At 27.9% G+C, this 25099-nt stretch overlaps 1 protein-coding gene across 7 annotated transcripts in view; it reads right to left on the reverse strand.

Annotated features, from left to right (window-relative positions):
* LOC136988220 (solute carrier family 66 member 2) overlaps positions 1-22320 on the reverse strand; it is a 36144-nt gene extending 13824 nt beyond the window's left edge. The window contains exons 1-6 of one of the 7 annotated variants that reach the window (XM_067286066.1): positions 22175-22320; positions 19628-19723; positions 17535-17602; positions 16782-17008; positions 16379-16515; positions 7691-7768 (exon numbers count right to left, since the gene is read on the reverse strand). In XM_067286066.1, the coding sequence (XP_067142167.1) occupies positions 7691-7768; positions 16379-16515; positions 16782-16981 (415 nt within the window). In that variant the 5' untranslated portion in view covers positions 16982-17008; positions 17535-17602; positions 19628-19723; positions 22175-22320. Of the gene's footprint in view, positions 1-7690; positions 7769-16378; positions 16516-16781; positions 17009-17534; positions 17603-19627; positions 19724-22004; positions 22096-22174 lie in introns of those variants that run through there. The other 6 variants (XM_067286069.1, XM_067286065.1, XM_067286070.1 and 3 more) reach the window with 6 other exon arrangements.
* Between the last annotated feature and the right edge of the window lie 2779 nt (positions 22321-25099).

Here is a 25099-nt window from a genome sequence, read left to right on the forward strand (position 1 = left end):
TTTTCCAAACACTAATAAAAATCCCTGACTTTTCAGATGGGTAGGAAACCATATATATATTAATTAATATACAGAAACTGTATATTATTTAATAAATTTAAATATATTAATTATATAACTTGTATAATTATTATAAATATATAATTTATACAAAAGCATAAAATTGTTTAAATTATATATAAAAGTATCAAGAATATCACAATGCATTCAGATTAATAAACAATTGTAGGCCAGATCAACATCAGACTAATTCTAATTTAAAAGTAATATAATTTATAAAATATTCTTACAATGTAGCATTACTCTCTTATTTAACATATAGATGCATTTCACTTTAAAATAACTTCAATTAACTTTCCTTTAAAATCTTTTACTTTACAATTTTAAATGTTTTAAAAAACACATTCAGAAGGAACCAAATTTTCAAATCATAAATGATGATAAAAGGCAACTGCCAAATGACAGATTAAAATTATTGATTTCTCTCTAGACTATAGCAGTTAATCTGTCACTCACTCAGCTATTGCCTTTATTTACTTCTGGCAATTTGGAAATTTAATTCACAAATATAGTTAAGAGTCTTTCTATTATTTCAAGTAATGTACTGTAAGTTTTTAAAATCTGTGTGTGCATATAAACTCAAAATTCAAAAAATATATAAATATCCTATAAATATATTAAAGTTACTTATAATTTTTATGAAAATAAAATTTTTCAAAATTATACACATAATTAGTAATAATCAGCAAACTAAAATGATTCAACAAACCATGTTGATTAACACCATTTTTTGCAGTTAACAGTCTAATTAGATTATTTCATATTCAGTTAAACATTTTACGCTTCAGAATAAAGTGTTGATATCAGGGAGAAATTTGATTTCATATCTTCGCATAATTAACTTTTAGAAATAGATATGGAAGGATTTTTTCTTTCACTTTGTCATTATTAAGAAAGCATAGAAAAAACTATGTAGAAACTATCCAGCTGGCTAACATGTTAGTTAATCTGTCTTGGAAAGAAAGAGAGCTCTTTAATATATAGAACCTCAGAAGACAGAAAGACAGCTTTACCACATCAGCAGGTAATATAAAATTATGTAGGTCTTATTTTAAAAAAATTGCCTTTTATTACATTATTATTATCTGTATACATTTTATAAAATTAAATATATTAATATTATTATAATCTATTTTAAAAATATAAACATTATTTTTCTATTCTAATATAGACAAATTGTTTCAGGTGAATAATATAACTATGGAAACAGAAAAACAACCACGCAATTCAATTCCGTTGCATTCCAAGGTAAATATAACATGCAATTTTACATATATAGGTTAAATAGAAGAAAATAACTACAGTATTATGTTTCAGGAAATATCTATATCTGACCATACTTCATGAAAATTAGCTTCATGTTCTTTGCCTTTATGGGTAATATACTAATTTTTGTGTTTATAAGTTAACAGTAGTAGAAAGAAGAAATAATTCACTATTAACTATACTAAGACAAGAAGAATCAAAAATTTAAGTGTTATGGTATCTAAATTGAAAAGATGTTTAAATAGCAAAGTGATCATTTCAAAAACAGATCTATATTCGTGGTGCTAGAAACATTGAAACAACTTAAACAGATAAAATTTTGTTTCTAAATCATAGTAGATTGATAATTCAAGGACTTATAATACAGGAAATGATAAGTCCTTGAATTATCAATGTACTATTTGATTTAGAAATACAACATTTAAAGGACAGAAAGTTTCAAGTAAAATCTTGATTTTATCCATAATTTAATATACAGTCAAACCTGTTTTTATGTGCGATTTTTATTTGTGCGATTTTTTTTATGCGAATTTTTAATTTGTGCGGTTTTTTTTGTGCAATTTTTTATTTGTGCGGTATAGTTGGCGACTAGTCTCGTGCGATTCGTCATGTCTCACGTTGACTTATTATAGCTAAATAAACTTATTATAGCATAAATGAACTTATTATAGTAATATTATTGCATGAATATGTGAAAAATGAAATAATTTACTTTTTAAGTCAACAAAACACCACCTGGACAAAAATATGTAAAACAGACGATAGACCAGACGATGCAGTCAAGTGCTGACATCTGTTGTCAATAAATTCTATTTCGTACGGTTTTGAGTTATTTTCTATGCGAGACTCTTTTTATGCGGTCCCTGTTGACCGCATAAAAAAAAATAGTTTTTTAATTGTGTTGTGAAAACTATTTTTTACAGCCATTCGTGAAGTTTCGTGCTATTTTTTTTATGCGTTTTTTTTTAATGCGGTCCCTATCCCCCGCATAAAAACAGGTTTGACTGTAATCCATAAAAAAAAGGTCAATAAAATTAGACCAGCTTGCAAAAAAAGGATGGATTATATCTATTAACTCTGTAATTCAGCTGTGGAATCATCTTAAGGAAAAAGAAATAACAGTTCTGTTTATCAAACATCTCAACCAGGATTGTCTAGAAAACACTTTCTCTTCTATTAGGAGAACAAATGGTTTCCAAAATAATCCTGATTGTCATCAATTTTGGTCATCCATACTCTCAGTTATGTTGCACAATTTGTTAAAATTAAGCAAGTTAAGTAACTGCAAAAATGACAACAAAGTTTATTCTTATTTCTCTGGTTTCATTAGATGCAAGTAATATTTTTTATTCAGCAGTTAAATTTTAATATTAATGAAATTAAGTTTAATGCTAATTTGAATAAAGAATCAGATTTGTCATCTGAAAGTAGTAACAGCAAAGAATCAGTTGTATTTATTATTATTGAATGTAACATTTTAACATGTATTTCTGGATATTTTGACTTATAAAGTATTAAAAATTTTCAATTGTTGCAAATGTCAGTTGTTGTTAGTAACATCAAATAATTTAAAATAGAGTAATAATTGTTTTTTGTTAATTTGAATAATGGAAAATTCAAATATCCTACTAAAAATCTAACTGATGGTGTAAGAGAATTGGCAATAATATTTAAAAATTATATAAAACAATATTTTCAGTTGCCTAATTTGAAAAAAATCATTATTTAATAGTGGTGCAGATTTTAATTGGTTTCAGCATACAGAAAGCTCACATGTCAAACTTGTTAAACATTATGTAAGATCATTACTTTTGTATATTAATTTAACTTAAGTTTAAATTGATAGATTTATTATAAACAGAAAAAAAAACTAAAAACATCTGACAAATATACAAATTTTTGACAATTATGTATGCAATTGCATGTTTAAGTATGTTAATCTAACTTGTAAGTAAATTTTGCTTTAAAATATACTTCACTTTTAATTTCAGAATTGAAATATAAATGAATTCAACAAAAGCCATTTTGATAATGTTCATAAATAAAATTATAAATTATCAAAGAACTGTTATTCTGAAATTTATTTTAAAATAAAACATTGAACTTATAAAATAAATCAATTTAGTGTGTTGTAAATTAACTATATTTTATTTAGAAAAATTATTGTTGGTTCTTAAAAACTATGAGGTGTGGACACACACACTTGGCAATGTTCATCTTAGTTTATTTTAGTCGAGACTTACACTTGTGTTTTTGTGCAAGTTTCAGGCTTTATTAGGCCCCTCCTCAGCCAACTCGGGATCACAGATCTTAAAGGTTTTTTGCTAAAAATTTTAAAATTGTATATTTTCACATAACAGATGATCCGTTCTAGATTCTGACAGAAGACGATAGAACTTCGCGAACACTATAGCCAGGCACCTGAAGGGTACTTTTCATGGCATTTATCTTGCTTGAAGCATAAATAGTAAGTAAACCTTTAAGATTTATGATCCCAAGTTGGCTGAGGAGGGGCCTAATAAAGCCTGAAACTTGCACAAAAACACATGTGTAAGTCTCGACTAAAATAAACTAAGATGAACATTGCCAAGTGTTTGTGTGTCCACACCTCATAGTGTTTAAGAACCAACAACAACTACCAACACAGTTTCAAAATATGTAGAAAAATTATATTAATTTTGACATATATTCTCAATATTTTTTTAACTTAATTATAAAAATTATTTTTATAAAGTTCATCTATATATTTTTATTACATTGCTTAAAATATGATGTCAAAAGGGAAAAGTAAATATTTTTTTTTGTATTAAATAAAACTGAAATAAAGCTACCATAACAAACATGTAATAATTTTACAATTAAAAGTATCTTTTTTCTGGTTAGTTACCTTTATGTCATCGTATTGCATTGATTGGAGCAATGCATGACCAGCTCTTGTACAGTATTGGATACTCTATATCACATGATATAAAAAGTTTGAATAGTAGTAATACGAAGCTAAGCCTCTTTGTTTTCTGTGTATAAAACTGTTAATTATTTTGTTATTACTTTTACTATCACAATAGCATATTTCATAAATTGAAGGTGAATTAAAAAAGAAAGCCCAAACAACAGTTAAGTGTTTCAATAGAAATAAGAAAATCTTAAATTTTTAATGGTATATGATTATTAATTACCAAAATTAATCATCGTACACAATTATGATTAATTAAATGAATAATTTTTTAGCATTGAAATAAAAAATTAATTTCTGTAAAATGTAATTTTTGAAAATCTTTATTTCATGAGCTAAATTTAGTATTTTAAAATTTTGTGTGCGCGCTCAGTAAGCTGGGCATTTGCATTGAACAGATTAAATGACGTTTATTTTTTGAAATAATAACTATTGAAAAAGTAATAGTAATTCAGTTTTTATGGATGCCTGAATTATTATTAATTGAAACAAATTTTAGACATGGTTTATTTCTGAATGATTACAAGAATGAATTTCTAATCAAGAATAATTATCAGGAAAAACTGAGTATGTATATAATACATGCAGTTATTATATATCAGATATCAATATTTTAGATTACAAATAATAAAAAAAAAGTTAGTTCAAATGTATAAAGTAAAATTGCTACTAAAAGTGAGGGAAAAAAATTTCATTTCAATAACATTCCTGTTGTGTAATTTGAAAAAAAGAATGTTGATCTTCTACATTTTATAGTGTCAAACTTTGAGAATAATTTCTAACTGAACATATATGATTTACTTGTCAAAAACAATTGTTAAACAAAAATATGCTTACATGTAATTAATTTTAAGTTGCTTGTACATTTCTGGACTTAATTTCATCAGTAATGATAATATTCATAATCTGTTATAATTTTTTCTTTTAATTATATTTATTCAATAGCTTGTACATTATTAACACTGAAAAAAAATTTATAAATTATAACAGTCATTTTTATAAAGTTCAAAACATATTTCTTTCTTTTCCACAAGTAAACATAAAGGAAAAACTTCCTTGTCCACATTATTTATGCCATTGTTCAAGACTAGTATATCCCTAGCAAATCATCTTTAAGTAAAAAATTTTGTATTGCCTAGGCAATATGATATAGAAAAAAACAAATTTGATAAGTATATTTTATAAAATAAAACTAGCAATGGATTAAATAGCTTAAGACAAGACAGTTTCATAGGGAATATGCTAAATGGAAAAACAACAATTATTAAAAACAATGATCTCAAGTAATGTATTTTACTATAAGTGGAATGTAAAATGAATCTGTAAAATGAATGTATTTGCTTGGTCTTCCCTCACAAGGTGTACCTTCAAGAGATTCATCACCCAATGCAAATTTTCTGGACCACTTTTGGACCATGCATTCACTCGGTGTGTTCTTTCCAAATGCTCTACACATCTTTCAGGCTGCGTGTGTTGCATTAGTGTTCAGTTTAAACTCATTGAGTGACCAATCCCAAACAATGTTTATTGTTTGGAAATGGTAATTACTTGTTCTCCTAGAACATTTCCAAGTGTAGGCCATCAAAAACAGCTTAAACTTGTTAATAACGAAAGCATTATGTTTTTTTCAGGACAACACACAACCTCACGCAGCATGAATAACCCAAGAAAAGCTCCATAGCCTTGGTTGGGAAATTCTATCCCACCTTCCATATTCACCAGACTTCATCATCGAACTTTGGTGCTGGAAAATCATATATGCAACTGACAATTTAGAAACCAAGCAGTGCTGAAAATGGAGTTGAAGAATTTCATTGCTTCTAAAGATTGAGACTTTTTTCAGAGTGGTATTTACAATCTTTTATCTCATTGGGAAAAGGTTATAGATTGTGATGGTGCTTACTTTACTGAAAAAAACATTTTCATTCACTTTTTACATGCATTTTAATTTTAATCTCAAAAACCACATGAACTTTTCTGGTCACCGGATATAAACAGTGTGTTTGTGTGTGTGTGTGTGTGTGTGTGTGTGTGTGTGTGTGTGTGTCCACATACATGCACACATGCATGCTGTATATATTATTAGTAAGAAAATCAACACCTTACATAATTTTCCAGCACGAAGAGTTTGTATAACAAACGTTTTCGACAAAAGTTTTGCATATATTATTATAATGCTGAACAAATACAGTGAGTAATCAATTAACGAACAGTTTGGACTGTGAACAAATTGGACAACGAACACTTCCGCGAAAGATTTTTATGTTCGGATAACAAAACCTCACAGAACAAACACAAGAAGAAACACTGTGTTTAAGATTTGTAAAACTATATTTTAATGGCATCTATACATGGTTTATGGTACAAGACTTTCACAGTTGTATACATAACCTTTTTTTGCACTAGTTAATTTCTGTTCTGAGTTTTTGTAAGTGCTTTTCTGAACTTTTTATTTAAAAAACTATTATTATTATGAGACCTAAAAAGACTGGAGTGTCAAGAACTGTGTTCATTATAGAAACTAAGCAAGAGATAATAGCCAAGGTAGAGAGTGGGCAGAAGATGTCTGATATTGTAGGCAGATGACTTCAACAGGTCTACAGTAGATAAATCTTATCTAAGAAAGATATGATCAAAAAGACTCAAGCTGATAAAGGAATAATGAAAATCGCATCTGAGAAACAAAGATGAAAAAATGGAGAGATTGCTTTTAGTTTGTTATTACATGTAAATAAACATAGTAAGAAAGTATATCATTTTTTATTTATTTTTGTGGGTCTCCAGAATGAATTAATCAAATTCCCACAAATCCATGGTAAATTGATAATCGGTTAACGAACAATTTGGATAGCAAACATGGTCTTGGAACAAATTATGTTCATTAACCAATCACCCACTGTATTAATTAGAGAATATTGAATTATTCAGCAATTACCTATTATTTTTAATAATCCCAATAAAATATTAAATTACCCATTTATTTCATTTTCTTTGTAATTCAAAATGTATTTAAGATAAACAATTCCCTTCTAATATTAAAAATTTTCATGTTGAATTATGTATTTGAATATGAAACTTAAATAAATTATTTGAATTTTTGCTTTAGATCAAGATAAATTTTTGGTATAAAAATACATGCAAAGAACTACTCATAAAGAACTCCATTAAAACTTATTCATATAAATCCATTTTTTTTTTTTGCATTTTAACCATATTACTTCATATCATTTATGATAATACAGTATTTATAATGGCATTTAATTTTTTATCTAAATTAAATCTTTCAGTAATTTTTGATGCATCAACCTATTTTTAAGTAAAATTTATTATTAAATTTGTTAGTTTTACTTATATAACAATAGATTCCAATATAGAATTAGAAAAACAGAAATTAATAATAGACAGACATACCCCAGAATACCCGGGATGAAGGAGGATGGTGATTATATTGTTGACCAGGAGGAGAAAAATCTTCCCTCTCTTTATTTTCTGATAGCATTAAGAAATATTATAATTCAAGATTATTTCCCTACCGAATATATAATATAATCTTTTAAAATTAATATTATATTAGAAATTAGCAAATACCAAAGAGGATTGTTATATTTTAAAATAAAAATTAAAGTAATAATGAATTTCCTAATATAAATGAGTATTTAGCAGTTAGTTGAACTGCAACTTATAACTTTTTTATTTTGATATAGTTTTTCTTTAAAAAATGTATAAATTATATTTTTTTCTTGTTCAAAATCTATTACTATCTTCCAATTTCTAACTGGACAAAGTTTCTCTCATAAATAAAAAGCTTTGTGCATTATTCTATCAATTTCAATTTATTTTGACTTTAAATGTTTGGGTTTTTTTTTAGTTCACTTACATTTTGAATTTATGGTTTTACTAGACTTGCACAATAAAATAAAAATCCTTAAGTAAAAAACCAGAGCAAATTCTGGTTCTAAATGGTTACATAGTAATTATATGACTTGCTACTTCATTATAGTTCATGTAGTTTAATAGTTTAAAGTAAAGCTCTCCAATCATTTTTTGTGCAAGCCAAATATGAATCATAACAAAATATATTTTGAATTAGAAAAGCCTTACTGTCCTTAAAATTCTATTATTATTTATAGTCGTCTACGTGGACATTATTTATTAATAGGACATTATACTGGTGTTTAAGGATTGGCACAGTAATGAGAGTTAATTCAGGAAAAATTTCTTTATTATATCACCTGTAGTAGCAATATCCATACGGATATTGCTACTACAGGTGATATAATAAAGAAATTTTTCCTGAATTAACTCTCATTACTGTGCCAATCCTTAAACACCAGTATAATGTCCTATTAATAAATAACATCCACGTAGACGACTATAAATAATAAGTATATCTTGAGTTTCTGTATAAGATAATGTGATGTTCATTAATTAATATTAAATGCATCTTTATAAATAATTTCACAAAAATCAGTTTCTCTGTAATTATTAATATTAATTTAATTAATGTTTTCAAAGTAGTTTATCATCATCTGTAGAATGTAATAGATTTATAAATTCTAGAACATGACTAAAGATCAAAATGTTTGAAAACATTCATTCTAATATCTCAACTATATAAAAATAAGGATGGTTGAAACGTCTGAAAAGAAATGATAGCCACTTTATAGTAGGAAATGACACTAAAGATCACAATACCAAAACACTATTAAACATTCAAGAAGTCACTTTATTAATATGATTAAATGTTCTTAAAGACAATTCATGTCTCATCTTCAGATCCACATACAAATTACATTTCAAAAACAAACACACTGTCAGATACATATTAAATAGAAAATACATTTAAATGACATTATACTAAAACTGATATAATACATGTTAATGGGACACATATTTATTAGTGTTTTGGTCTTGTGATGATGAGGGACATTAACTGTTCAAAGAATTTATTTATTTATTTATTTATTTATTAGAAAACCCACATATTTGAAATATAAAGAACCTGTTATAAACTTAACAATAAAGAAAATTCATAAAAAGAAAATTAAGTTAAAACCAGGACTGTGGAGTTGGAGTCATGGGATTTTGGTATTTTAGTCAGAGTCATCAAAAATCTGCTGACTCCAGATGTGTGGAAGGCATAATTTAGTTCAACCACTTTGAAGCTTAATAACTCCTGTGTTAAACCATCCAACTCCAATTCAAAACCACAGAAGTTATTAAGTTTCAAATAGAGTGAACAAAATTGTGCCATACACACACATTCTAACATCCATACATACAGAAAAAAATATCCCGAATTTTTTGCATATCTGAACATTTCAAGGTGTCCTAAGTCCAAAAATGTAAAAATTTGGGGGTGGTCATTTTTGAACAATCACTACACTTTCCCTCTATTATATATAACAGCTGGAAAAGTAAAAATTATCAAATACATATTTATATATTGACTGTGTCATTACTTAGAGGAGACTTTTAGCTTTGGAAATAAAAATGTTTCTACATTCTATCTTTATTAGAACTCTTGAGCTTTTATTCTGAGATCACATGATGACATCAGAATTCCAGGGCCTATTTGGTAACAAGTCTGCTCCTGGTCGGAGTCAGATGGTAAGGCAAAGTTGAAGTCAGAGTCGGTAGATTTTTAAACAACTCCATAGCCCTGATTAAAACTTATATTAATTATAAATTTTTGTAGAATTATATGAAACTTCATTATAACTAAATTTATAATGGAATTTTTAATGAAAGTTGTGAAACTTACATAAACTTTTGAAAGTTATCCTGTGTATAATAGTGTAATTTAAAATTGATTAATGGTTTGTCATTGCAAACAAATTATTAATGTTTAAATAGAATATTTTAGCATACAAAATAGCTTACAAGACTTATAATAAATTATGTATAAACATGTAATATAATTTGTATCTAAAAAGAATAAATATAAAATATATTAACAGTTATTGATGCATCAGTATCTAGAATTCATTCACTATATAATATATTAATTTAAAAATTTATTGTATATTTTCGAATTAAAATTTATATTAAGAATATAATATGTATTGAATTTATTCTTTCTAGATTAAAAAAAATTAAACTAAACTAGAAGACGGCATCAAAACATAGTCAATCATTGTATCTCTTAATTATGTAGAATTAATAGACTCATATTGATAAATACTGTAAAGTATCAAACATTGACAGTTCAAATCTGTGATAGAAATGAAAAATGACAATTATCCTATTTATTAAAAAAAATCATTATTATAATAATTGTTTATTAAACAATTAAAGCAGGCATTACAGAAAAAAAAAATGTTGCTGTGATAAAATTTACAGAAAGAGACTTTTGGTGTAATAAAATTAAAAAACAATAATAATCATAATAAAATTAAAGAAACAAAGATTAAAAAAGTTTAAATGAATCTGTTACAAAGTACAGGTAACCCCCATATAACATGGGAGTTATGTTCCGAAAAATTGCCATGTTATACGAAACAAAGAACTAGTATGAAAAGAGGGGTTAGGTTCCAAAAATTAAAAAACATGCTATTATATTTTCATAATTAAGATAAATATCTTTATTAAAATTTTCTTAAGAAGTGATATATATTAATATAAATTAAATAACACCAAAAGCAGAAGTGTCCAGATCTGGCAACACTGAAACAAGTTTCGAGAAGGACCGTGTGTATTGACAGAAGGCAGGAAAAGAAAATTTACATACTGTACTTAAATACTAATAGTTTACGAAAATTATGCAGGAAAATCTGATAGTACATACGTGCTCGAATGAAAAATGTCAAATGAGATATCTTTTGCACTTAAAAGCTTTATCATGTTTATTGAACTGTTGTATGGAGATTTCCCTAATTTCAAATTAGATAAAGTTTGCTTTTAATAGTTTTTATTACATTTCATGTTGTACGAGGATTTTACCCAATTCTCAAACCATGTTAGAGTGAATCCGTGCTATAGAAGTGCCAAGTTATACGGGGGGGGTTACCTGTACTCAATTACACATATGCTTCTGCTGGAAATATGTTTGTTAGATTATCTAAATTCATATGATCCTTGAACATATAAAAGACACTAATTAGACCTTGATTGCAGAGTGGATAAATTTTATCATATTTTTGTAGAATGACCGGCATGCTGGTCTATCCAGGGGAAACTGAAATCAGATATTTCCATATGATAAAAACCAGAGTGTCGGTTTAAGTGAGGTTATACATCCCTCTCTAGAGGGCACATTAAAAAAAATGAATGAGTTTTTATTCTAAAACTGTGAAACTGTCAGCAGTACATCAAAAACTATGATTACTGTTTTCTTTGTAATGATATAAAATACTCTTGAAATTCTAAAAAAAAATTTTTTTTTAACATTTGTTTAAGAACTAGTTTTGAAACATCTGATTCATTTTATTTTTTAATCACAGTTTAACTGGCATGCCAGTAATCCCAGAGTTTCCGGCATGCTGGTCTTCCCCGTTTATAAGTGGAATGCCGATCATTCCACAAAAATACAGTATCTTGATTCAGAAGAGATTTAGATAACATAATTGAAAAAGAATTAAAAAAGCATTAATATAAAAACTAGTGTTTTCAATACAATCAAAATTTATCAATTACATAATTTAAGTAAATTCTGGTTCTTAGTGCTGCATATAAAATTATATTAGCTTATTTTATGTAAAAAATAATGTATATATTAATTCAACTACAATTTTAAATAAGAGCATTGGATATAATTGAAGTTTATATTTTCTTTCCTGAGAATACTTTTTCTAAAAACAAAATTCAATAAGGACAAAGTTCCTATTACTCTGCAAAATAAGATTAAATTTCTGAAATTTTTGATAAAGCCATATTTAAGGTATTTTTGAAATCGTACACTTAGATATCATGAATCAAATATATTATATATGGTCTGCTAATCTTGCAGGTAAAAAATTGGTAACTTGAAAGTACACAATATCAAGACAAGAAAATACCTTATTAATAGCAATATTTATAAAGCTTTATCATCATCTTGATAACTGCTGAAAATTTGCAATATTTTTTTATTTTATTAAACTTATTTACTAATTTATATGATAATTTTGCATTTATAATTTATTTTATTAGAATTTTTTTATGTCAAACACAAAAAAAATTCTTGAGTTTCTGTAGAAATCATTCTGTTCTCAATGAGTAAGATTATGATAATAATTAGCATAGCAGAAAATGTTTATTTGAAAGAAAATAGAATTCTATTGAATTATAAAGATATTTTGAAACTTTACAATATTAAATAAATTTCAATTTAAGAATATCAGGTAAATTCACAACTCTCAAACTAATGTAGTTATTTATATTAGTTATTCATATTATTCTAAATGATGAAACCACAACAATAGGAAATTATATATTAGAAGTTGTACTGTACATTTTCTCTGTCTAATAACAATACATACAGTATTTTTATGTAATATAAAAACTAAAAGGAATCATACACAGTTATTTTTTCAAGTTATGTTGACAACTATTCTTGAAAATTTTAAATTCTATTAACATAAAGAAAAAAAAATTATGTTATGCAATCTGGCAGACAAATTCAAGAATTCAAGATGCTGTTTCTAGTTCATCAGATTGCAGGTTTTAATCCCACTTCAGACATGAATGTTTGTATTTGTCAGATTAAATGAGGATTATTGTTTAGGGATATGCTTTTTAGCCACTAAAAAAATATTATTACATGTAAAATTAATACTGGTAAAAAGAAAAAGAAAAGAATGATTCTTGATCCAAATAAATCATCCATTTTTTTTTACCAAATAAAAATATTTTACCACTAAATAATTTTGCAAAAAATAAAATGTTTAACAATACAGTTCATCCAATAAACTGCAGTTAATTTTTTGTATTTTGATTTATTATTACTTATGTTAATAATGACAAGCAATGAAAATAAAGTAAAATGGACAAGATCAGTATAGTCTTAATTTACCTTAGTTAAAAATCTTACAAATTTTTTATTGTTGTTTGGAGAGATTTATCATAGATGAAATTTGATAAAATTTTGTAAAAATTTCCAAATTTATGAAATTATCATGATGATATTTATAATAATTCTCTTTAATGGGGGCGTGTCTGAACATCGACACTGCGAGTGACTTTTTGGTGAACCTTTCATTTGTGCTGCGAAGTGATGAATCACTGTTCATTTGATTAATTTATTACTAAACAAGTTTAAACTAACAATATCTAAGTGAAGGTAAAGGAAAAAGCGATAATATAAAAATAATAATATGCAAAGATCTCCAGTCAATCGTGGAAGACCTCCACGGACCAGAACGAGAACAGAGAACAAACAAGCTCAACCAAGCACTTCAAACTTCGAACTCATTACGGATTATGGAACACAACCGAAAAGTGATTTACAAGAAGGAACAAAAGAATTCTCGAATCAAAATATGGAACCTGGTCAGCAGAATTCATTAAGCTCAACAGGTGAGTCACCTAATATTAATTCAAGTCTTCTTACTAATTCAGCAAGTCAACTTGACATCTCATCCGCACTTCTATGGACTAAGATATCAGATTTAATAAATGTCTCAAATGATAAATTGTTAGAACAAATGGCCTATATAAAAGAAGACTTAGAACGAATACGTCAAGATATACGCGAGACTAAGGAAAGACAGATAAAAATGGAGGAAGAAATTAAAAATTTAAAACAACAACTAGAAAATCAAAAAAGTGAAAATGAATTAACGCAATTTAAAATAGACTCCTTAAGTAATGATTATAATTATAAAAAAATAATTGTATACAAATATCCGAGTTCAAAATCCATATCTAAGTTATAGGTATATAACTTTATGACGAATGTACTTAATATTCATGATATAGCCCAAACTGAGATTACAGAAACAAATTTAATCACAAAGCAACCTAATAAAACAGTAAGAATAACATTCAGCAATAAGCAACTTTGTGATAAATTTTTTATACCTTTACAGTAGAGCATCAAAAATCGGAATCAATTGGGGACTGGGGTTGTTCCGATTAGTCATTCGTTCCGATTACCGACTTTGTATGAAAAAATATATTAACCTGTCCTATGTTCAAACTTTTCTCCGTTGCGTGTCGCTTCGTGTTGAATTTTTCTCCGTTGCGTGTCGCTTCGTGTTGAATTTTCGTCGATTTTAAGCCTAACGAAAATTTTTATAATAATAATCGAGGCTATTGTATCGTTAAAAATTATTTCTTCATTTTGTACAAACAAAATAAATATATTGAAGAATATAAAAAACATGAAAATTATACTTTAGAAGTAAATCTAGTATCAAAAATGTTCGATTCAGCATGACACAGTCCAACTGAAAATCGTTCCGATTACCGGCCATTCCTATTACCGACGTTCCGATTAACGACGCTCTACTGTATTCACAAGAAACAACAAAAAAACGTACCAAAAGAATGGGAAGATATGCAAATATCCCCAGATTTGACTAAAAACTCAAGGATAAGAAGGAAAAATTTACTCCTAATACTTCATAAATTGCGAAAACAAAAAGACCAAGTGAAACTCCGTAATGATATATAAATGTTAAACCAAGAAAAAATAACATATAGCCTAAGATTGAGCAAATTGGTTTATGTAAATAATTTTCGTCCTTATAGTAATCAAATAAATATTGACAGTTGATATCACGTTAAGCAAAAGTTTATGCAATACAACGAAGTCATAAAGAATAATCAAAGGCTTCCATTGCTAACTGGAATGGCCAAAGAACAAAAAAATACAACGTCATTAATAAATAAATTTTGTGCTAAATACGAACTGGATATCTTAGCAATTACTGAAACTTGGATTACTTCGAATTTGTATTATAAAACAAAATCTTTCAATAACTTCATAGTGGAATCGATCCAAGCTCAAAACCTACAGGTCCAGGCCGTCCAAGTGGAGAAGCCTACCTTGGTGAATAAAATGAATAATTTAATAATATTATTAATTGCTTATATTCCGCTGTTTAAAATACCATCTGTTCAATTTATAGGTTATATTCGGTAAATTTGAATGTAAAACGCCTTGTGGTACAACTTCGTTTAAATAAATATTCGTTGTATGTTAACAACACTTATATAAGCTTATCAACAAAACGTTTCTTATGTAGCGCCGAAGATTTAACACCTTGTCATTTAATAATAAAATGTCCAAATTAAACGACATTCGTGAACATTATGATATAGCTCAAACTTATAAATGCAACTCGCTAATAGAACTGTTAAAAAACTTCAACAAAACAAGTAAAAAAGACTTATATAAAAGTTATAACTATTTTGGTAAAATAATTGACATTTACAAAAATAAACTAATCAACACTAAGGAAGTATTAAAATATGTTATTATTAATGAAAAAGAGTAATAAGATTGTAAGATTCTAATTAAAAAATGTTTAAAATATATCTGCGGAAAAACAGGTGTAAATTAATAAAATCAAAGAGTATTGTAAAGTAAAAAAGCAAATAAACATTGTAAATGTAACCCCCTTGTAATAGGGAAGAAATTCCCATTAGACAATAAAGGATGATGATGATGATAATTCTCTTTAATCAAATGTTATAATTAAAATTTTGGATTCATTAATTCATGCTAATAATAAGAAATATGCATCAACAACAACACAATTAACATAGTAGTTCAAAAAGAATGTGCAAAATAGACATTTAAATAAAGTAACAAAACTGCTGAAAACTTTTAAATCCTTAAACTAAAATAAAATTACATAAAAAATATTAAAACAGGAAAAAACATGTATACTCTTTTAATAAAATTTATGATAGAAATATGTAGATAAAATAAAAAAAACTAAAAATATATTTCAGATAATTTAAAGTTAAAAGCCAAGAATAATATACAAGCACAAATGGATTATAAAAAAATCAGATTATCAAAATGAAAAAAGACTATTATGATCTCAAGAATTGAGTGTTAAAATCAATTAAAAACAAACAAGATTACAATAATTTAAATAGTGTATTATCATTTAAAACAACAAATACAAATTGACAAATATGGTAAGAATTAATTTGGCTTTTAATTACCTGTAAAGAAATGAGCTTTTCCAGGAATAATTTGTGTGCGATTTCGAACTCTCACGCAGAGATGAATCATTGCTAACATAGCAATATTCATGATTATGCTTTGTACAAGAAGTGGCATTTCATAAGGATGACCAAACCTAAAAATAATTTACAAAATTTAAAAAGTTAATTATATGAAACTGCTTATCAACAAAAAACTCATACACATTAAGTGGTTCTATTTATGAGGTTTAACTGTATTAAAAATGTTTTTTATAAAATTTATCTAGATATAATTTCAATTTTCATATAATAATATCAATTATACTGTGGTTACTTGTAAATTTATTACAATTCAATGTGAATATATTAAAAATTATAATATAGGTTTTAATGTATAATGTCATAATTTTATATAACTTACCAAAATAATATCCTGAGACTATTAGCTATTAATAATGAAAGGCATACATATAAAGAAAAACCATCAGCAGATTCTGTATTCCTGATATCATAATATTGGGGAACATAAGGAATTATTCCTCCAAATATGATGCCTAATGAACAACTCCATGTCAGTAAAGTTCTTACAGACAAACCTTCAAGTATCTCTATTGCTTCCATTTTCTTCTATCATTACATATATTTCGCCTACAATTGAAATTAAGTTATTTTAAATTAATGATAATATGCAACAGACTTTCACTTATCCATACTAATTCATATAAAATATTTTGAAATTTTTACAGAAAATCAAAACTTAATCCAGTTTCAAACTAAATCTTCTACCATAACCTGGAATTTTTATAGATTATATATAAAAAAAATACACCTTTTCATATGTTTCCAGCACTTTATAGTTCTAATGAGCATTTTCAGCTTGATTTATGGGCCTGTAAACCAAGCCAAAAGTGTTCATTAGAACTATAAAGTGCTGGAAACACATGAAAAGGTGTGTTTTTTTTTTTTTTAATATATATATAAATTAATCCAGTTTATGATAGTGTTATGGGAATGCTAAGTAACCATTACTTCATTATTTTCTACAGTGGTTCCCAATTCCGCACCACAACTCCCAGGGGCACTGCCAATCTTTGGCAAGGGCACCTTGTCAAGGTTATTGTGATGCACCTACTCACTGGTCAGAAATGATAAAATGATATCTGCTTAGGCTAACTTTATTGTTGTACATAACTTCAACTGCATGAGGAAATGATGCACCAGGTTCTTCTGAGAAGAAGGAAGCTGCAATGGAGACACATAAGCCTAAGTATAGAAAATACAATGATAAGTATTTAGAATATGGCTTTACTTGTGTTGAAATTAATAATGAAGAATACCCTCAATGTGTAATTATTTTAATGTGTGTTTATTGACTTGGCTTGACTATGCTACCTAGTAAACTTAAACAGCACATCCAAACTCTTCATCCAAATGTAGTTGGGAAACTAAGAATTTTTTGTAAGAAAATTAACAGAAAGTAATCAACAAAAGTCTAAGTTTTATAAGCATTCTACAATTAACAATAATGCTCTTCTGACTTCTTATAAAGTGGCTTACCGAATCGTCTGAAATAAGAAGTCTCACACAACTGTAGAGCAGTTAATTTTGCCTGATGCTGTAGATATGGCCAAAATCATACTTAGGGAGAATGCAGGCAATCAACTTCTTGAAATACCCCCTTTCCAATAATACCATCAGTATAAGGATAGACAATATAGCTACAGACATTAGCAACCAGCTTTTAAATAGTTTGAAGGACAGAGTTTGCACTCACAGAGTTAGACAAAGCAACAGACACTCACAAAAATACTCTTTTGATTTGCTAAATCAGGTTTCTTAATGAAAACCAGTTGATTGAAGATTTGTTGTTCTATAAAGAAATTGAAAGTGGAACAACAAGAGTAGATTTATTTGAGATTGTAGATCGTTTTATGATGGGGATAACAAGATAAACTGGGAAAAATGTGTTGGTGTTTGCACGGACAGATGTTGATCAATGGCAGGAAGCTACCAAGAGCTTCAAGCTCACATTTGGACCAAAGTACCTAATGCAGTGTGGACCCACAGAGAAGCTTTGGCAGCAGAAAAATTCAGTGCAGAATTGTATGATGTTTTGAAGTCAGTAATTAACACAATAAACTTCATTAAAACAAGACAAAGCAAAATTCTTTGCTAAAATGTGTGATGATATGGGTGCTGAACACTCATGTCTTTTGTTTTACAGTTGTGTTTGATGGTTATCCCTGAGCAATTCATTGCTAAGAATTTTTGACTTTATTAATGAAGGAAGATTTTTTAATTAAGTTGGCCTTTCTAACTGATATTTTTGAAAGTCTAAATATCCTAACAAGTCTTTGCAAGCTAATGAAACATTTTTCAGCTTTCAAGCAAGGATGAACACTTTAAAAAGAAACTGATCCTGTAGAAAAACAATATTGTAAAAGAAGATTATACCATGTTTTCTTCCTTGAATCAATTTCAAAAACACCAAATAGTAATAAAAGAAGAGCTGACAACTATTATCATGAAGTACTCGTCAACATTACAGCTATATATGGAAAAATATGTTGCTAAAGATGAAATCAAACCATTGGAGTGGGTTAGTGACCCTTTTAAGATGGAGACTTTCCAGCCCTTAAACAACAAAGAAGCAGAGCAGCTCATTGACATTTCTACTGATTCAACATTGAAAGTAATATTCCAGTCTTGGACAGTGCTACAGTTTTAGTGTAGTATTAAAGATAAATATCTGGTGATCAGAAGAAAGCACTCTATGCTTTGATTCTGTTTGCTACCTCTTATCTTTGTGAATATGGTTTTTCTGCAGTAGCTGTAATAAAGTCAAAGTATACAGTGAAACTCAACACCAAAAATGAAGTACATGTTGCAATATCTAAAATAACACCAAGATACCATGAACTAATTAAGGATAAACAGGCTCATCCTGCTCATTAGGACAGTGAAATAGAATACAAATATATTTATATTTGTTTGTAATAATAATAAAAAATGTTCTTTGAATTTAAAAAATGAGATAGATTTTTATAACAGATATTATGTATTATCTGAGTATGTAAAATGATTTATTTTTTGTGCTTTATTAAGAATTCTGAAAATGAAGATCAACAGATATGCCATTTTTAAACAAATATGCTGTAATTTTTTTTGCTACATTAAATCTCTTTTATATCTTTAATGTTACTGAACTTCATTTCTCTACTTATAGTAGTAACCTACCCAAAAACAAATATAAGAATCAGAGTTTACCTGACTTATACTTTCATCTCTGCCATGAGGGTACTGTCAGTATATGATCAACAGGGAGAGGGAACTGCAATTTTCAAAAGTTTGGGAATCATTGATCTACTAAGCAAATAAGATAAATTGAAAAAATTATTATTCAGCTATAAAAATAACTTCAAAAAATGAATAAATAACTTAGAATCCCTAAATTCAAATCTAATAACAGTATTTTCATTGTGTCTGTATAGAATAAAAATAAATAGTTGTTTATTTTACTGCTATTCTATTGTATACATTCTATTCTATTGATAATTGTATACAAGATTGCTAGGTCATTTTTTTTTAAACAAAATTCTTTTGATATGTCACATTTTTACCAATTATTTGCATTCTTACACTTTTCTTATGTTGTAATTAAAATTAAATATAGAAAAGTATATTTCTTTCGAATGATTCTCCTTCTTCATATTTTAATGAGTATGAATTTTTAACACCTGAAGATGATGAAAGTAAGTTTGTTGAAAGCACTAGCAAAAATAAAAAAACTGTTAACACCCCACTCAGTGTGTTTTTATTTTTTATTAATCGCTATTTTTTCTAATAAAAAACTGCTCCTCGTCAATTATTTAATTTAAAAAATTATTTAAATCATTTATAAGATTATTTAAAAGTAAGTATTTATACTGATTTTAAAGACATACTTCTTTTCAAAAGGAAAATAAAATAAAATAACTCTTAAAACCAGTAGGTATATATATTAATATACATATATTATAAAATAAACTTTTTTAAAAATATATATATATATTGTATACTGGATTAGTTTAAAATGTAAAATATTAAGTGTAAAATAAATAAATAATAAATAAATAAAAAACTGTTCAACTACTAAATTCAGTTACATTCAGCAATTTAAAGTTTCTTTCTATATGAATTAATGTAAATACAATCACAATAAAATTAATCTGATCTCAGTTATTCACCAGTTATCTCACTTTTTAAATGCCCAACATTTAAACTTAAATAAAACAGAAAATAATTAAATTTAGACTTCATATATAGAGCTTATATAAATACCATTATGAAAACATATTTATTAATATAAATATATAGATTTTCCACAATTACAGGTATCCCTTGATTAACACATAATTAATCCCTCGATCCTACTGCATATATCAAAATCATGTTAATCAAAATATAGTAACTATGTTAAGTAAAGACAGCTGGTAAAGCCACATAAAGTAAAACTTCTGCCGCACATATAAAGGGATTGCCGCAATTAACTTCACGTATTAATAAAATCCCGCGTTAAGCAAGGGATATCTGTACATTATTACTAAATATTAATCATGTAAAAATACCAATAATTCTAAAATGTGAATATTCATTTTTTTAGTTTTATTTGAAAAATATACAGACACAGGAAATGACAAAACACTAGTTTTAAACTTAATTTAAATAAAATGAAAATAAAATAATTTGTTAATTATTTAATGCAGTACTAATTCCAAACATACTTTTCCAATAATTCCAAATTTAAATCATACATAAATTTAAGCTTATTTAGTAATTATATTGTTGTCATGTATTATTATTAACAGCCATTGAAATTTAAGCACAGCAACGTCTTGATTTAAGAATTGTCAGTTTCCAAAGTAATGGGTTCAAATTTTGTATGCCAAAAATTAAATCATTGTACAACATAAGTGAATATGTATGGATTAAGGAAAACTTACGACAGCCAGTATAACATATTAACTATAAAATAAAAACTTAAAACAACATTCACATTATGATGCATCGGACGACACAGAGTGATACTACACTAACATCGTGTTCAGTCTTGGCCGAAATAGCTCGAAGTCGACGGAAATAGTAGTGGAGGTTAAGCGTGACATAAGCGTGTCATTCTAGCTAATCAGCCAAAGAAACAACACTTAGATATTGTTAACTCACGATCCAGCGATGCAGATTAATCTTACATTGCAAAAACAACAAAGTTTGTCTTACTTTCAGCTTTTTCCTTTAAAACTTCAAAACTGTTTGTCAATGCAGTAATAATTGACATTATTCTAAAATGTTAAAAGAAAAAAATGAAAGCAGCATAAAGAAAAAAGATGATTCTCGTCATTTTTGCATTACTTTTGGTTTCAAAACAAATCTTTGCTAAGGAAATGAAACAATAAATAACATGCAATTTTATTGTAAATTTCCCCCATTGTGCTGTGAAGGATCTGCTGTTATCAGTTGATCAATTTACTATAAATATTGTAAATACTTTAATAAAATGTTAATATTGTAAATCTTTAATGGTTTATTTTTAAGTAGAGACTTACACATCTCTATTTGAATTCGTAATATATTGTTTAGTTTAAAGATAAATTATTAATTTCTAAACTGATAAAGATAAAAAGAACATGTCTGAACAATAAATAATATTTAAAGCAATTTAAATATTTAATGAGCCGTATCAAATAAAACAATATTACTTTATTTGTTACATACCGTAGATAATTTAGGAAAGATATGATGTAAATCATATTTAAGAAAGAAAAAAGTGAATTTTACCTTATATCAACCATTTCATTTCTTATTTCGATTCAAATATAAGTATTTTAACCCAAATAACAATTGTTCCTGTCACATAACAGCTGTTAAAATTAGCGCCCTCTGGTTCCAACAAAATTACACTTTCTTCTTTGATCTTGAATCTGCATTAACGCCCACCAGTGTCGGAGCGGAGAAAACCACTGAACGGTGGTGGGTTCGCGCTTGGCCACGTAGTTTTCCGGGTTTTCTGCAAGTTAGTAACACGTAAATAGGGGCTGGTTTTCCTTAAAAGAACCAATCTGCAAGAACCTGAATTCACATTGGACTTCTGTTGTTATTTTGCTTTATTTTATAACTAATGCAAAGTTTTCATGACGTAAACTTAAAAAGTAAATTCTTCATAGATGTCAGAAATTAATCGATTTTTTCCTTATGTTATATATATATATATATATATATATATATCTTTATTATTCTCCCATCAGTGGTCGAATGGATAAAACCATTCAACACTAGTAATTAGACGTGGGTTTACGCTTGGCCAAGGGATAGGACGTATGGAGTTTTCCGGGTTTTCTTCGCGTATGTATCATCTAAATAGGGACCTGTTTACCACAGAGAATCCTTTGGCCTCGCGTTACGTCCCATCAAATCAATCAATCTTTCCAATTTTTTATTTAAAAAATGATTTTACAATATAATGAATAGAAACAAACTATTATAAAAATAAAATGGTTAAATCATTTACTTTTGTATCTTCCAATATCTTTCCGTGTTTTTATTTTGCGTGTCAATGAAAACGAAAAATAATACGAATTTAGAAAAACTCCGTATCTATCTTAAAACTAATGATTCAAACTCAAACGTTCGTGAGTCAGAATCAGCGTTGAATTTCTTAATAACCAACGTTTGATAGTTTTTATCTTTAAAGTCCTTGTCTGGAAATCATTACTGTAATTGTGCATTCTCCAATTAAATTGGAGAATGTGTAAGTGTCGATTACTATTACTGTTTATAATAAAAACGTATGATCCGCTATAACTTCTATTGCCCTGATTCCAATATTAGCATATCACAGAATTTGATACTCGAATGTACAGTACTCTACATATTTTTTTTCTTTTTTTTTAACTCTTTCCGCCCTGTGGGCACTAAGAGGGCCTCTTTTAGTAAGCTCATTATGGGTTCGGCCAGGCCCACAATGGGGCGACCGGGTGGTGAGGGACGGGGCCCGACATATCCGAACGGACCCCCCCCGAAAAATTCCTGGGGATTATTCGACCTGTTCGGATTCGATCCCGGGTCCCCCAGAGCGGTGGGCTACCACCTTGACCGCTCGGCCATCCGGCCGTCAATAGTACTCTACATATATGCAATCACTATGATTTATGCAGAGCCGGTTATGATAGGTGTGCAGTGTGTGCATACACACAGGCGGCTAAATTCCAAGGGCGGCCGAGAGTGCACTTTAAAAAGTAAATTCAAATATAATTTAATATTATTTTAATATAGTGGTCGGCGATGAAATAGATTGACGTTTGAATGACTACTGATGGTATAAAGTTAGTATAGTTGTGCAGTTTATGGATATAACTCCGAAGCATATATATATATTTTCTTTTGCATCAGAAAACTTAGTGCAAGCAACAGATGAGAGATTCATTCGTTGAACCAGAGAAAAATTCATCAGTGGTAATTCCATAGCCACTATGATTGTTTTTTCTTTTAGATCACGTAAAAAGCATAAAAACTTGAAGTTTGTAAACTTTTAAAGTCTGCAAACTCCAAACTGCAAACGTCTTATGATTAGGTTTAAGATTATACTTATGTAACTTATTGTGAATTGTTGTATTAAATAACATAGGTACAAGGCAGTGGCGTAGCGTGAATGTCAGCCGCCCCCTTATTTAGGTATCTCAATTTAAAAGACTAAAATATACAGTAATTCTAAAGAACTTTTCGGCAAGAACAATCATCATTATTGTGTATTGTGCAGGTTACAAATAAAAAAGTCATGTACATATGTTTTACAATATAATAATCATATTTATTACAAAAATTTTTACAAGATATTATTATTATTTATTGTGAAATTTTGCCGCCCCCTAAAAGTGCCGCCCGGGGCGGGGCGCTCCTGCCGCCCCCACTACGCTACGCCACTGGTAGAAGGTTTTATGTTCATGCATAATTTTTATTGTGAATGAGCCTTTATTCCCGTATCGTTAATCTTAAAGAGTTAGTTACACCATTATTTTCATTGTTGACCGAACCAAAAAGAAATTTAAATAAAGAAAGAGATGCCCACTGTTGAATGAATCATAAGAAGCTCGCACTCATAAAGTAAACACGAAAACGTATTGAGAAAGAACTTTTATTGTAAAAAAAAAAAAAAAGCGAAAGAATCAAGAGTTGCCAACTCGCGGAGAAATGAATTAAACCAATAAATAAATCAATAAATAAAATAAATGCATAATAAGAACATACATATGCCAGCACCCCTCTCGCTGAATAATCATAATCCCAAATTCGCAGCGTTTGCAAATCGTTTCAATTTATCCTTAGGAAAAGGTTTGATCATCAAATCCGCAATAATAAGTTCTGTCGGACAATATTTCATTTCAATAATTTTCTTCTCACGCAGGTCATGTAACAAATGACACTTCATGTGGACGTGCTTTGTCCATGCACTAGATCTGTCAGATTTTACCATTTTAATGCAATCTTTGTTGTCTTCAAAAATTGTAGTTGCGCTTGACATCGGTATCCGTATGTCTGATAGGAATTGGTGTAACCAAATGACTTTAACATTCGTACGCGATCGATTGCTTCGGTCCACGATATGGCAACTGTAGCCGGCTTCTTGGTTGACTATAATACCTCGTTGAAACCCAGAATTACGACGTATCCATTGATAGATTTTCTATCTTGTCTCTCATTGTCCCA

This window comes from Centruroides vittatus, unplaced genomic scaffold (genome assembly GCF_030686945.1).
Source record: "Centruroides vittatus isolate TY-2023 unplaced genomic scaffold, ASM3068694v2 scaffold_324, whole genome shotgun sequence".
NCBI lineage: Eukaryota > Metazoa > Arthropoda > Arachnida > Scorpiones > Buthidae > Centruroides > Centruroides vittatus.